The following is a 16305-nucleotide window of genomic DNA, read 5'->3' on the forward strand; positions in this document are numbered from 1 at the left end:
TCATGTGAACTTTGCTGCTAAGCAACCCAATCTATCCTATATTCTCTTTCTTCTTTATATGTGACAAGATGCAGCACAGGATCATGATGATGAACAGTATCACACACCCTCCCTTGAGCACCAGTACATCGACATTCATCTAAGGATCATTAGAGAGTGAGGGGAGTGCACAGGGTGATGCACAGTACACGAGTGGGTAGGTGGTGTCAGGGGGAAGATATGGAGTGTTACGACTGAGGTGGGAGGAGTTCACTGTCTTTTCTAGTTCCACTTCTCCATAGGTCACAACATATATTTAAATATTTACCCAGATACCAGTACAGTCAATCATAGACTCTACTCTTTATCCCTGAATAAAATACACCAACCAGGTTTCTTTAATAAACAAAATTATCAGTTTATTACAAAACTAGACATAACCAGTAATGAAGCAAAGCATTAACACACAGAGTGAACTATGAAAGTTCCCTTTTACCTTAGCCCCTCACACACATACTGGTTAACCGAAAAATAGAGATTTTCTCTTTAGAGCTATGTTACCAAAAAAGTGACAAAAAAAAAAAATACTTTGGACAAATACTTGCTAATTCTTGAAGAAAAAAAGACAGAAGATATGGAAAGATGTCAGTTGTCCCTTTTTGGTTTGGTGTCCCAAATACACATAGACTTCTGTCACTGGGATCTTTCTAAAACAGTTCTTTTCAGGCGACATTGAAGATCAGTTTGGCAGGTTTTCTAGGAGAAATACGGTAATATGAAAAATATGGGCTAATAAATGAAAGCCAGCACAAATTTGTTAAAGGTAAATTGTGTTTGACTAACTTGACAGTTCTTTGATGAAGTAGCAGAATGTGTTAATGAGAGTAGGGCGGTTGATGTTATGTATATGGACTTTATTGCAAGAGGATTTGAGTACAGGACCGAGGATGTCTTACTGCAGTTATACAGGGCCTTGGTGAGACCACATCTGGAGTATTGTGTGCAGTTTTGGTCTCCTTTTCTGAGGACGTTCTTGCCTTGGAAGGAGTGCAAAGAATATTTACTAGACGGAGTCCTGGGATGGCAGGATTGACGTATGAGGAGGGATTGGGTCGACTAGGCCTATATTCACAAGAGTTTAGAAGAATGAGAGGGGATCTCATAGAAACCTATAAAATTCTAACTGGACTAATCAGGCTAGATGCAGGGAAGGATGTTCTTGATGGCTGGGGAGTCCAGAACCAGGGGTCACAGTTTCAGGATACAGGGTATGCCATTTAGAACTGAGATGAGGAGAAATTTCTTCACACAGAGGGTGGTGAACCTGTGGAATTCTCTACGGCAGAAGGCAGTGGAGACCAAATCATTAAATATATTCAAGAAGGAGATAGATATGTTTCTTAATGCCAAAGAGATCAAAGGACATGGGGAAAAAGCAGGAACAGGGTACTGAATTAGAGGATCAGCCATGATCTTTTTTGAATAGCAGAGCAGGCCCGAAGGGCTGAATGGCCTACTCCTGCTCCTATTTTCTATGTTTCGATGTTTCAAAAGGTGTTTCACAAAATACCACATAATAGACTTGTTAGCAAAATTAAAGCCCACAGGATTAAAGGGACAGTGGCAGCATGAATACAAAATTTTCTCAGGGACAGAAAACAGAGTAATGGTGAATGGTTGTCTTTCAGACTGGAGGGAAGTGTTCCCAGGGGGTCAGTGTTGGGATCACTGCTCTTTTTGATATATATTAATGACTTGAACTTGGGTATACAAAGTATAATTTCAAAGTTTACAGATGGCTCAAAACTTGGAAATGTAATAAACAATGAGAAGGATAGTAACAGATTTCAGGAGGACATAGACAGGCTGGTGAAATGGACAGACACATGACAGATGAAATTTAATGCAGAGAAGTGTGAAGTGATACATTTTTGCAGGAATAATGAAGACAGGCAATATGAACAAAATGGTACAATTTTAAAGGGGGTACAGGAACAGAGAGACCCGAGGATATATGTGCACAAATCTTTGAAGGTGGCAGAACACTTTGAGAAGGCTGTTAAAAGTACATAGGATCCTTGGCTTTATTAAAAACAAGACCAGCCTTTATATACTGTCTTTCATGGCTTCAAAATGTCCCAAAGTGCTTTACAGCCAATGAAATACTTACTTGAAATGTTGTAATGTAGGTAACACAGCATCCAATTTGAGCACAACAAACAGCAATGTGATAATGACTAGATAATCTACAAGATGCACTGCAGCAACTTGCCAAGTCCTCGACAGCACCTTCAAAACCCAGAACCTATACTGCCTGGAAGAACAAGGGCAGCAGACATATGGGAACACCAATACCTGCAGGTTCCCCTCCAAGTCTTACATCATCCTGACTTGGAAATCTTTTGCCGTTCCTTCACCCTCGCTGGGTCAAAATCCTGGAACTCCATAACAGCACTGTGGGTGCACCTACACATAAGGAACTGCAGTGGTTTAAGAAGGCAGCACACCTCTACCTTCTCAATGCCACTTAGGGATGGACAATAAATGCTAGTCTTGCCAGCAATAGCCACATCCCATGAATGATAAAGAAAAAAAATGTTTTTTAAATGGTATTGGTCAAGGGATAAATATTGGCTAGGACACCAGGTGGAGCGCCCCTGCTCTTAGCTGAAATAGTTCCATGTGTTCTTTTACATCCATCTGAGAGGGCAGATGGGGCCCTGGTTTAACTTCTCATCCAGAATAAAGTACAAAACAAGATGTTATGCAAAATCTTTATAAAACACTAGTTAGGCATCAACTGGAGTACTGTGTTCAATTCTGAGCACCACATCTTAAGAAGGATGTCAAGGTCTTGAGAAGGGTGCAGAAGAGATTTGATAGTTTGGTACCAGGGTGAGGTACTTGTGAGTGTGGACAGACTGGGGAGAAGCTGAGGCTGTTCTATGTGCGGCAGAGAAGGTTAAGAGGAGATCTAACAGAGTAAATAAAGCAAAACTGTTTCCAGTGGGAGAAGGACCGATAACCACAGGACACAGATTTAAAGTGATTGGCAAAAGGACCAGCAGTGACATGAGGTGTACACTTTATAAAAAAAAACACAGCAAGTTGTTGTGATTTGGAATTCACTGGCTTAAAGGGTAGTGGAATCAGATTAAATAACATTCAAAAGATAATTGGATAGATACTAAAAGACTATGGGGAAAGAGCAGGGATGTGGGACTAATTGAATAGCTCTACCAAAATGAGCACAGGCACAATGGGTAGAATGGCCTCCTTCTGTGCTGTATCATTCTATGATTCCATTCATTAGAGCATTACAGTTTACCAGGTGATATGATAGAAGTATTTAAATTTATGCAAGGATGGGACACAGTGGATAGAAGCAGACGGTTTCCATAGCTGAACAAGGGGCCATAGATACAAGATTAAATGTAACTGATTTCAAGGAGAGGAAGAGAGTTGAAGCAGAAACTATTTTGACATTAGATAGGCAAAAGTGGTGAAGGGGTATGGGGACAGGGTAGATAAATGCAAGAACTGTTTTCTCACATGGAGGGTAAATACGAGCATGGACTAGTTGGTCCAAATGACTAATTTTCCTGTTGTAACTGCAATGTATTTCCATGTGTAATTGGAAATGGAACATATGACCTCATCTCGTCATTACCACCTCATTTAAAGAGAGTCATAAAGTCATCTATGGCACAGGAGGCCATTCGACCCATTGAGTCCATGCCAGTTCTCTGCGGAGCAATCCAGTCAGTCCCACTCCCATGCTCAATCTCTGTAGCCCTGCAAGTTTATTTCCTTCAAGTGCCCATCCAATTTCCTTTTGAAATCATTGATTGTTTCTGCTTCCACCACCCTTGTGGGCAGCGAATTCCTAGTCATTACCACCCACTGCATAAAAACAATTCTTCCTCATATTTGGGCGGCATCAGTGGAATGTGACTCTAGAAAGTCTGGTAGACATAAAAAAAAATGGGCAGGGTTCAGCATAATGTGTTGCAGCATCATTTCCCATCTGAAATTCAGACAGGAGAGAGAGAAAAGGCACGCCTCAAGTATTGACAAGTGATTGGACTGCAGGGGGCATTACCTCCAATTACAATCTTGTCCACCGCTAACACATGTACAGCTTCCAGCAAAAAAACACTCAAATAGCAATCAACAAGTTGACATTTAGGCAGTGATGGAGTGTTTCATCATTAAAAGCTCTGAAACCATTTTCTCAAAGCACAGACTATTATTTCTTTCATTCCTTCATTAAATATATTAAAAATCACACCTTTTTAAATGGGGAATATGCAATGGTGATAAAAATATGCTTCATGTCTTGAAGAGTTATTAGATACGAGAGGTTTAGAAAAATTCTTCTAGTCACCATTTATTGGAATACACTTAAAAAAAAATATCAGCACATTTTTAATCTTTATTCTCAAGTATTAGTGTACAAGTTTGGTAATCCACTGGTCATATTTGGTGAAATGTTACACAATTATATTGTCATTCACTTGCATGTTAAAAAGTTAATAAATTACATTTGCAGAACATTCATAATGCAATTTTTCACAATTTCACTTCTATATATTTATAGCAGTATGAAGAATTCATTGCACACCTTACTTATTCGGCAGTGTTTAATTTTCTCCAATGGGAGCATGTGGTCTCACTTTATCTCTACACATTCACCTCTTCCGCAGAACATTATTTTTACATAAGCAAATGTATCAACATTCTGATTATCACAATTATCAAAGACACTATTGAAGCAATCGTGTCAATTAACAAATCAGAGGTGTTTAAAACATAATCAGTTTTAAAGGTATAGCACAAGCTTTATGCAAAATAAAGTTTCAGTTCTGATAAAGTCATCGACCTGAAATGTTAACTGTCTCTCTGCACAAATGCTGCCTATTATCCACCCTGTTCCCATCGCCTTTAATCCCAGTTTCTTCTACCTGTCCACCTCATCTGACCTTGAATGTCAACATAGTTTCTGCTGCAACAACTAACCCTGCCAAATGTTTCCAGCATCCTTTGTTTCCATTTCAAATTTCCAGCATCTGCAGTATTTTGCTTTTGTTCTTTGCAAAAGAATTGTGAGTAGAATGACCATTTACGTTAAAACTATCAAGTCATTTCCCTTCCCACAAACTTCTGTTCCTCTGAAGGCTCAAGGGCAGTGCTCCATTAACTCAACAACTGCTCACTTCGCATATGCAAGGGAAAACAGGTCGAGCCAAAGTTTGTCTTTATTCAATATCCCCACACATGGCCTTTCTAAAAGGGGTGAAATGGATATAGATTGGAATCAGGAGCCCTGGCAAATTTTATTTCCCTCTATACTTTTTTTTCGTTTGTGGATGTGAGCATCATTGGCAAGGCCAGCATTTATTCCCCATCCCTAATTGCCCTTGAGAAGGTGGTGGTGAGCTGCCTTCTTGAACTGCTGCAGTCCACGTGGTGCAGGTACATAGGCAGTTCAGGATTTTGGCCCAGCGACAGTGAAGGGGTGACGATATAGCTCTAAGTCAGGGTGATCAGTGACTTGGAGGAGAACTTGCAGGTGGGAGTGTTCCCATCCGTCTAATGCCTTTGTCTTTCTAGGTGGTAGAGGTCGTGGGTTTGGAAAGTGCTATTGAAGGAGCCTTGGTTAGTTGCTGCAGTGCATCTTATAGATGGTACACACTGCTGCCACTGTGCACCAATGGTGGAGGGAGTGAATGTTGAAGGTGGTGGATGAGCTGAAGATCAAGTGGGCTGCTTTGTCCTGGACAGTGTCGAGCTACCCGAGTGTTGTTGGAGCTGCATCCACCTAAGCAAGCGAAGAATATTCCATCACACTCCTGACTTGTGCCTTGTAGATGGATGGAGGATAGGATTGGGAGAGTCAGGAGGTGAGTTACTCACTGCAGAATTCCCAGCCTCTGACCTGCTCTTGGAGCCACAGCATTTATATGGGTGATCCAGTTCAGTTTCTGGTCAATGGTAACTCCCAGGATTTTGATAGTGGGCGATTCAGTGATGGTAATGCTGTTGAACGTCAAGGGGAGATGGTTAGATTCTTGCTTGCTGGAGGTGATTATTGTCTTAGACATTTCTGTGACACGAATGTCACTTGCCACTTATCAGCCCAAGCCTGAATGTTGTCTAGGTCTTGCTGCATACAGACATGGACTGCTTCAGTATCTGAGGAGCTGTGAATGGTACTGAACACTGTGCAATCATCAGTGAACATACCCACTTCTGCCCATATGATGGAGGGAAGGTCATTGATGAAACAGCTGAAGATGGTTGGGCCGAGGACACTATCCTGTGGAACACTTGAAGCAATGTCTTGGGGCTGAGATCATTGGCCTCCAACAACCACACCTATCTTTCTTTGTGCTCCAGCCAGTGGAGAGCTTTCCACCCTTCCTGATTCCCATTGACTTTAATTTTGCTCGGGACATTGATACCACACTCAGTCAAATGCTGCCTTGATGTCAGAGGCAGTCACTCTCACCTCACCTCTGGAATTCCACACTTTCGTCCATGTTTAGACCAAGACTGTAATGAGGTCTGGAGGCAGATGGCCCTGGCACAACCCAAACTGAACACTGATGAGCATATTATTGCTGAATAAGGGCCTTATGGATACCAAGGCAATTTGTTGTCTCTCCACCATGACCCTCAAGCAGAAGGGGGAGCTGCTGTTGTCATTGTTATTAACTCAACTATGAACATCCTGGAGTGTTTCTGATCCAAACGGTTTAGTAGTACACCGTCACTGCATTTATCCACTAAGTTATTAAGCAGCCCCAGTTAATTCTAGGCAATATGGTTTAAAGAAACTGGATTTTAAGGTAGAATTATTTTTCCTCCTTTTTACAATCCTTTTCTTTTGGGTTAAATTTTAGAACTATGAGGATGTCCATGTTTATAGTTCATGCCCATGACAAACTGGAATGGATAAACTAATTTCAGTTAGACTGAAGACTTTTTAGTGGCGATAATCCCACCAGTCTGGGCAAGATTTGATCTGTGGTTCTATAAACAAAAATTGTATTGTCACCTGCTGAGTTACTCAGTCCCCCTAAAGCAAGCACATTCAAATCCTGCTGAAGGTTATCCCGTTCAGCTTTGGAGTCTACCACTTTCATTAGCTTATCATCTGCCAAGTTTATCTAGTAAGCAGCTGATCAACAGAACATGCAAAGTCCCAAATTTGATCCCCGGTTGTGTTGACTTGTGACTTGCACCAGGCAATGTTGGCACTACAATTGGTCTCAGAATCCTTGGGTCAGTGGGACAGAAAAAAAGGCACTACCACTGATCTCTGCAGGAACTGGATGTGTTTGCATATTGTGTAGACACAGTATCAGGTCCAACTACGATGCCTCCGCAGTCAAATAGCTGCCGACACTCAACATGAATAGTGGCCATGTGGGCAAGATATCAAAGGGTCTCTGGGCTTTATCAAAACCATAATTCAGCAAACACAAAGAGCAAACTCCCTGCGGGTAGTCAAAAATAAGTTTTTTTTAAAAAGCACAATAAATTCTTCTTCTCTACCATTTATACAATAATTTTTCTCTCTCAAAATCATACAATTAATTACTTTCCTGAGACCGATATGGAGGCCTCGTTATCCTGGTTAAGTCGTGAGTGGTGCTTTTGATAACTCATTTTCTAACTGCCTCCCTTACAGTAGGCAAATAACTTCTGTTCTGCTTCCCCACATGGTCCCATCTGGGACGATGCTGTTATCTGCATCTTTCCACATGCTGGTGCAGCAAGTCACTAATAATGCAGTATATTTTTTTCAAGAAAAAACCCCTCAGATAATTTAATTAGAACAGATGAAATAATACATTAGCCATAGTACCAAGGATTTTCACATAAAATCAAAATGAAAGGATCAATTGTAAAGAAGTGAGGTTTTCCCTAACACCTCAGGAGACAGCTGTACCAAGATTTTCTCACCAGTCTGTACAGACCATCGGGACATCATGCAGCCAGAAATCACAAATCACAATTTTCAAACAATTAAGTACATCAATCACTTTTCACCTCTGTTCAGCAGTTCAAAATTTGTCTCCAAGCGACTAAACTCACTTGCTAACAGTAATTGGCATGTCTGTACTCTTTTTACTCCTGCCCTTTCTTCACCTAATGCCAGCCTATAATCAGTTCAACAAAATACTCCTTCCCAAAACATCGTCCATTTTTTGACTCCTTCAAACGCTGAGAGGTTTGCCTCGTTTTTTCAGCATTTTTATTTTCCATCATAATTGGATCAACTCTTGGTTTGTTATGTGGTGGAACCCAAGCTACACTGTAAATCTTGCAAATTCCAAAGCACCAGCACACAGCTGCAGATCTGCTTTGACTCAAAGCTGCTGGTATATTGCGATTTGATGTCCCAATGTGAACAAGACGCCTGCTGTTATAATTTGAAGTGACAATGCACACGTCTCATTCGGTGTATCAAATTGAGGGACAAAGAAAGACTGATTTTAACTCTGGACCGGTTTTGGGTAGATGGTTAGTGGTGCGAGTTGGAGGAGGAGGGGGTGTGGGTTGAGGGGAATGAGTCCACAGCAGGGGAGGGCCAAGCTATCCTTGTGGTGACTGGAGTAGCACTCCTGAAAGGCAAGTTTAAAAACAAAGTATCTTTGAGCCTCTTCTGACACTGAATCCTGTGCCCCACAGGCTTCACCTTGTGGGAAGCCACTGTGGCTTCCCATTCCCAAATTTATCCTCCTATACTGAATAGGTGAGCAGGTCTCCATGTCACCTATTCAGTATAGGAACACAAATTTGGGAGCGGTCAGTGTGGCTCCAGATGGGCATGTAACCTGGGCGATTTTATCTGCCCACTTGCCTGGTTTCCGTTGGGTAGCAAGGATTAAAATAAATAGTTTTCAGACTCCATAATGGTTGTTATTTAAAGTAAACCATCAGAGTTACTTGGCTACCAATTCAAAAACAGTGGCCCAGGAAACCTGGCCAGCCTATGCGAAATTTAAAATGGAGACAACATCTGAGGCATGCAGCCTGATTATAACAACTAAATGGCCAACCCGAGTCCTGGGAGCAGATTAGCCACCCCATTCCCCTCCCCTCCCCCCGCTTCCATTCCAACTGGAAGTGGGCGGGTTGGAGTTGAATTTCAGATGTTTAACATTTTTACATCCCACCTGAACCAAACACATCCGTTTTTTTTTGGGGGGGGGGGGGGGTTAAAATTTCCTGTACCTGTAATGATACAAAGACCTAATGCACTCAAAACCATTTCAATTCCGAATTAAGTGTGAATGAAGAATAATGCAGAACAAAAGTTATCTTATGTTTGGTCAGCTGAGTGTCTGATGTATACAGAAACCCATCAATCATTAAAAAATCCATCACAATATTTGAATTTTGAATTCAACTGATGAGAAATCTACACAAGTATAGTTGCTGCTTGTCCTGTATGGACTGGACACCCAACTTACCAAGTCAAGAGAGCTTAGGTGAAGAAAGCAAATTAGTGTAGATGTTGGAAATTGGAAAATTAAAACAGAAAAAAAAGGTTGGAAATAACTCAGGAAGTCATATAGGACAGCATCTGTGGGGAAACAGAAGTCATTTACGTGATGTTTCAGGTCTGAAGTCCCTTCCTCAAGACAGGCAGATATTACAGGTAACAGGATTGAAAAAAGGAACAGAACAAGTGAAAGGGGAAGGGGAAAAAACCCCACAGTAAAAGAAATAGAATGACCTGTAAAGTGATTGGAGAACTGAGATGGACTAATGGCAGAAGTCATATTAACAGGAGACAAAAGGTGGCTGTGAAATTCTCTCCGTAAACCTCCTATCGACCTCTCTCTCCTTCAAGACATTCCTTAAAACCCCTCTCTTTGACCAAGCTTTTGGTCATCTGCCCCAATATCTCCTTATGTGGTTCAATGTCGCATTTTGTTTAACTGTGCTCCTGTGAAGCGCCTTGGACTGTTTTACTGTGTTAACTGTATATGAAAGTTGTTGTTGGTGGTGTTATTAAAGACAGGAGGAAGGGTCAGATGTGTGGGGCAAGCTTTCTCATAAATAAATTAGGCAGAGAGGCAAAAGAAGAGCTCATGTTAAGGATGAAGCAGAAGCTTTTCCTGAGGGTGGCTTGTTCAGGGTCAGAGGGAGGTGGTTAACAGGGGAGAATGAAAATACAGCAAGGGGGAAATTGGAAGGAGAGGAGGGGTAAGAAAGCAAAAAAAGGACTGAAGGATCAGAAGAGAGACAGGGCCCTGCCACCTGAAAGAAAAAGTTTTTTTTTAAATCAAAGCACTGGCTAAGATGAAGGACTGAGGACCAGGGCACCTCTGAAATAAAATGAATTGTTGTTGCTGAAGTTAAAGCTTGAGAGCACGTACGTGGTGATGCACGGTGGAGGCAAGAGCAGTGCTTAAAGGAACGTTGAACACCTTCGAGATATCGGTGATCAAGGGCAGATCCAAAATAGGAACAGTGAAGTTTGGAATCTGTGTGGAATGAGTCAGAGATGAAATCGAGTCAGGTGCTGAGAAAGATGTGGCTATGAAATGAGTCTCAACGGCTGGAATTTTGCACTAATTGGAGGGGAGCTGTCCACCGACCGAAAAGTCGGTGGCTATCCTGCCTCCGCCGGGCCTGGGGATCCAGTCCTGATTTTACGGTCCCCATGCCCTTAATTGGTCTGAGGCGGGACTTCCACCTCATTGAGGCAGGAAGACTTGCCTAATGGAGCTGCTGGCCAATCAGCGGGCTGGCAGCTTTTAGTCCCAGCAGCTTCACCAGGAGCGGTGGCCACTGCTGGGACTGCAAGCCAGCTTCGCGATCAAGATGACGGAGTGGATGGAAAAGAGGCAAGTGTTTGGGGCCTCGCTGGGGGTGATTGGTTGGGTCCCAGAGAGGCAAGGGTGGAAGATTGGGGGATGAGGGCATGTTGAACGTTGGGGGTGGTTTGTGCCTGAAAGGGAGGGCCTCCCCACCCCAGGTCAGCAGAAGGCCGCCGACTTTTTACAGGCAGTTTTTCCTTGGGCCTGGGCCGCCCTCCTGCCAACGGTAAAATCCCCGTTGCAGTGGGTGGAGGCCCTTAGTTGGCTGTTAACTGGCCACTTCAGGGCCTTGATTGGCCTGCAATGGGTGGGCCATTTCCCACCGCCGCGCGTAAAACGGCAGTGGAGGTGAGTGTGGGTTGGGAAGGGCCCCCCAAGCCTCCCACTCCCACCACCAGCCTGTTCTTTGTGGGGGAGGGGGCCTAAAATTCTGGCCAACAAGTGCATGATGAAATACAGGGAGGGAAAGAGATGGCAATGAAGGGAACAGGGTAAAAGGGAGAAACATAAATTATGTCAGAGTTTAGCTGCAGGTTGGCAGAGCCAAACCTTAGGGTTCCCCAAAGTGTGTATGTGTGGTGCTGCTGGAGTTTAACCAGCTACAAGTCACACCCAACCATAACACAGCACTGACAAGTTTTCTATTGCTTTTCCGGCCAGGGTTGTTATTAGGGCACTGGCTTGCAGGGTTATCTGGAGCTGAATGGAAAGTATCTCAGCCCTCAGTGACATGTTGAGGTTCCACTGGTGAACCAGACTGACTGGTCCAATATTTTGGAGTATTGCCCACCTGCTTTCCTCAGCTATCAAATTACCAAGATGCCACATAAGGTTGACTTGATTCCGAATTTCCATCAACAGGCACGTCATCTTACAGCTACCTGCTTGCCTCTTTAAGCCAGTTAAGGTAGACCCTGGATGTATGAGTTTTCATCTTTGTACCCAGCCTCCAGACAACACCTTATCAGCAGCATTCACTCCAAGTCACAGTTCCCTCGTCACCTTTACAATGGGCATCTGAAGAAACTGGAACCTACACAGCATGCAACCTTCCAGCCCATTTCTAAATCCAGATGCTAATATGAAGTTGTTTAGCCAAGAGACATGCACCTTGCAAGACCAATAGTCATTTCAGAATGCTCAGCAACAGGTCAGAAACCTCCCTCTCTGCAGCCATGTACACCACAAATCCACTTCACAGCTTGGTTCTGGATTTAGCAAATAGGGAGGACTCAGCCTTTTGTCACTTTCCTAGCAGCTCTGAATTGTACAGGGGATCTGTTGTTAGGACCATTCTTATATGCCACAAGTTAAACCTGCATATGGACCTAGCTACTGTTGAATAAAGTTGAGAAGGCTCAAAATTCCCTTTGTCCTTTCCTTTTCAGCCTGAAAAAAGCTCTGATCCCCCTGTATTGATCTAAAGTCAATGATTGGACAGATGATCTTCCAATCAATACCCCTCAAATCTCACAGACCCATAATACTGCATATTGTGAGCACCCACAATCATATCCCACTGGTTACCCATTGACTAAGAGGAACAGACATGCTAGATCAACAGTACAAACTGCAAAGAAAATTGCTACAATACTTTCAGAAATGCCAAGAAAACAAAAGAAAAAGAAAGAACTTGCATTTATATAGCGCCCTTCATGACTCAGATGTCCCAACATGCTTTATACCCAATTAAATATTTGTTTTGATATGGAAGTTGGACTTTTACACACCCCAGAGCCCCCAGGGAGCAGACCGGAGGTGGGGGGGGGGGGGGGGTAAAATCGAGTGGGAGGTTGCGGGTGCCGTTCCCGTTGCCTGCCCGCCTCGCTACCATTTTACCAACAGCGGGGAGGTTGAAAATGGCCTACTCACCCCAGGTCAATTGAGGCCCTTAAGTGGCCAATTAATTGCCACTTATAGGCCCCTCCCATCGCTAGTATTTTATCAGTGGTGGCTAGGCATTTCAGCACCTGAGGCAGCCGTCCGGTAAAAAACCTGGCAGCCTCCTTGCGGGCTTGGTGGGGGGGGCTCCTGATCGGGCCCCCATTGCAACACAAGCCACCCCTGCCAGAGTACCTCCCCCTGCCCTCCTATTATACCCCACTCCCCTCGCTGGGGCTCAGCCGATATTCCCCGGGAGACCCGAAATCCCACTCACCTTTCGGTGCCGGCACCCATGCTATTGTTCTGGCTGGGTGCAGTCCCAGCAGTGGCCACCACTCCCAGTGGCGTCTCAGAGTGGCAGAAATCCAGACCAAGGCTAATTAACGGCCTGAGCCATGCAAAAATCGCTACATGGCTTCCAGGCCCAGCAGAGGCAGGCTCTCCCCTGACTTTTCAACTGGTGAGCAGGGCCTCTGCCACAATGTAAAATTCCAGCCACAGTCTCTTCTGAAAATATTCGTCCAGTACTGGCCTGAATTGTCAGGCTCAATTACGTGCTCAAGTCTCTACAGGGGGACTTGAACCCACGATTTTCTGGTTCAGACGTGAGAATGCAACCACTAAGAACAGACACTTAATTGCCACCCAATACATCAAATACTTAGAAGTAACAAAACTGCTCTTATCTGAGAAAGTCAATTTGATTCTCATCAGAAGAAATGTTTTTTTATTTCTCTGCTAAAACCTAGAATAAGCAAGGTGTGCAATTACAGTAATCAACATGCTCGTAACAGTATATCTTAAAATTATGAATTTTCACAAATTGGAGTATTAAAAATAAAATTGACATTTTTGGAAAAATTTAAAAGAATTGGGCATTATTTTGTACTCAAGCATTACAGTTAGTGACATTTGACCTTCCAAGAGCATCTTGACGCTTGAAATTGTTGCTCGTCAACACTTAATAACTAAATTAGGTTATGCATAAATATTTGCCCAAAACCCATGCTAATGTGCATGCAACCACCTACTATAGTGTTACCATCATGAACAGATGCTCATTAACAGTATTTTAAGCCCCTTGCTCACTATGGCATTTTTAAACTGCAAATTCATTTCAGTCCATCACAATATTGCAAACATTAACTGGCGATACAATGGAAACTCCATCGAAGGTCAGGCTCACTTACTGATATGACTGATTGTGTGACACACCATCTACTTCATAGCTAGTCAAGCATGATTTCTTCTGGTTGGTGATCCACATGTCATTATTTAGTATAAGCCCCATGCAAGAGGAACACTGTACGTAATCCATCATAATGCAGTTTTACATGTGTTCTGGGTGACTTTGCAGGCAGGTTATCAGTTCTTCCACCGGCTTGCCTTCATAGCAAATCTGATACACTGCAGTGAACAAAGGGAACCTGCAACAAGAAAGTTAATAAAAAGTATGTGTTTGTGCCAGGACAAGGGAATTGGGGGGCAGGGAAACCATCTGTTGATTTATTAGGAGCACACATAAATACGTAAATGTACATATGAACATGTTTTACATGCGCCAAGACAAAATACTCTAACTTTTGCCCATGTGGACTCCAGTCTCGCATTAAAATAACTCAGGGCAGGGAAAAACCTTTGGTCTAGATTTTTGTCCATTCAAAGCCAGGAAGTCTAGTTGTTCATCCAGAAGCTCCACTTGGTTTTAGAGAGTATTGTAACAGAACTGTAACGGCTGACTGTTCTTTACAATAAAACTACTCTTTAGTAGTCTTTGCAAAAAAAAATGTAATTTGATCTTAATATTGGGTGATTATTTACTGGTACAGAAGACATACTATTGAAGTAACAAGGTTGGAATGAGTCAAGTCAGGCAGCATCGGTGAAATATAGGAATTGCTCCTTGATAAAAGATCAAGTTGAATTTAGTTTGCCTTCAATCATTCTGGTAGTCACATGATACATTAATAATGGAGTTGTTGAACAATCAATTAATCTACAACAGATCCAGACTTGAGCTGAGGAATGCCACAAGGGTGGAGAGCTTTGCAAACAATGTGGGAAATCTTATCCTGAAAAGAAAAGGGAATTTTGGTTTGGGTTGGGGGAGGGGTGGGGTGGTTAAAGTCTGAAAAATCTCTTTCCCAACTGAAACCCACATTAGAACTTTAAATATGATAATGAGGCTGTGAGCCTGACAAAAAGATCAAAAATATTATTCAGAATTTATGAAAAAAGGCTGTCAACAGTAATCAGAAAGTTAAATTCTGATGCAATGGGCTGGATCTTCCTGCAAAAATAATATCCTGTTAGCAATGCATTCCGTTAATATGCAAATTGTCCAGCAAATTCAGAGGATTAAGATATGCAGTGAGTTGTTAATTTGCTGGTTGATTTATTCCCCTGTACTGTTTGCTTCGCACAAACAGCATTTCTCTCTGAGCGCCCCACCCCATTATTGTAAAGGGCTTGCTTGATGTGATAATTGTTAATACAATGCCAATCAACCTCTCTGTCCCAGAAACTGAACAATTTAAACTGTATAGCCTCATTCCTTCAGGTGGTAAATTGCTCTTAAAGATTATTTTAAAATAGGTCAATTTTTAATATTTTACATTTTTTCTTACTTTTCCTTTCTGCCCCTTTCTTATTCAAACTTTCTTTCCTTCTCTTTACTTTTCTTTCTGTACCTCATCACCCTCCTTTTTAGTCCTTGCTTGGTTGATTTCTCAATCCTTAACTCCAATACTCTGTTGGTTCTGTTGTTCAGAGGTCCCAGGTGCCCTGGCCATGCCATGAACAACTCGCACTTCCAAAAAGTTATGGCGCAAAACTTTTTGGAGTGAAGGGTGCAGAAGAAAGTCTAACACAACGTGCCGTGAGATACCCCATTCTGGCAAGATCCAGCCCATTAAAGCAACGTACATTTCTATAGTGTTCCTGAAATGCAGGAAGACATTTCTAAACTTTTTACTTTAAGATGCAGTAACATTGATGCCAAGCAGAGACAGGAATAAAGGGGGGAATTTTGAGACAGTTAGGATTGGAAACCAGTCAAAAGTCCAATGTTTTGAGGTTTTTGAAAGCAGGTAGAAAGATAGCAAGGTAGGAGCAATTAGGCAGCCAATTTCAAGGGTAGAAGCATAGGAACTGAATGAGCACCAAGCAATGGTGAAATTGAGGTCAAGCAGCAGATTGGTGTTGGAGAAGTGAAGGGTCCACGCAGGAACATAAGTTCGGAGATCCTTGTGGAAGAGTGGGCGAGGGCATGAAGGGATTCGAAAGCCATCAACTTGTTGCAGCTCGGGAAGCCAATGGAAAGACTGAGATGATGGTGTGCAGCACTTTTACCAGATGAGGATCTAGGCAGTGGAGTGTTAAGGCAGAGCGGCCAACTTCATGGAAGAGTTGACACTCAAATTGACAAAGGCATGGAATAGGATTTTAACAGAGGAAAACTGAAAGTGGAAAAAGGCAATCTTTGTAATGCGACATGGGAAGGAAGCAGAGTTCAATTTCAAGCAGCACACTCAGCACACCTCCTGACTTAAAGAGTGCAAGCATAATAATTGGTTATAACAGAGACTAAAAAAAAAATTTC

At 42.6% G+C, this 16305-nt stretch overlaps 1 protein-coding gene across 2 annotated transcripts in view; it reads right to left on the minus strand.

The window, feature by feature from the left end:
- Window positions 1–449: 449 nt before the first annotated feature.
- The window catches only part of gpd1c (glycerol-3-phosphate dehydrogenase 1c), a 40487-nt gene continuing 24631 nt past the window's right edge, over window positions 450–16305 (minus strand). Inside the window, exons 8-9 of one of the 2 annotated variants that reach the window (XR_010968985.1) lie at window positions 13895–14131; window positions 450–735 (exon numbers count right to left, since the gene is read on the minus strand). Coding sequence is in view for 1 of the 2 variants with exons in the window: in XM_068012242.1 (XP_067868343.1) it covers window positions 14035–14131 (97 nt within the window). In the remaining variant the exon portion in view is untranslated. Of the gene's footprint in view, window positions 736–4394; window positions 14132–16305 lie in introns of those variants that run through there. The other variant, XM_068012242.1, reaches the window with a different exon arrangement.

Source organism: Heterodontus francisci, chromosome 2 (genome assembly GCF_036365525.1).
Source record: "Heterodontus francisci isolate sHetFra1 chromosome 2, sHetFra1.hap1, whole genome shotgun sequence".
In the NCBI taxonomy this organism is placed as follows: domain Eukaryota; kingdom Metazoa; phylum Chordata; class Chondrichthyes; order Heterodontiformes; family Heterodontidae; genus Heterodontus; species Heterodontus francisci.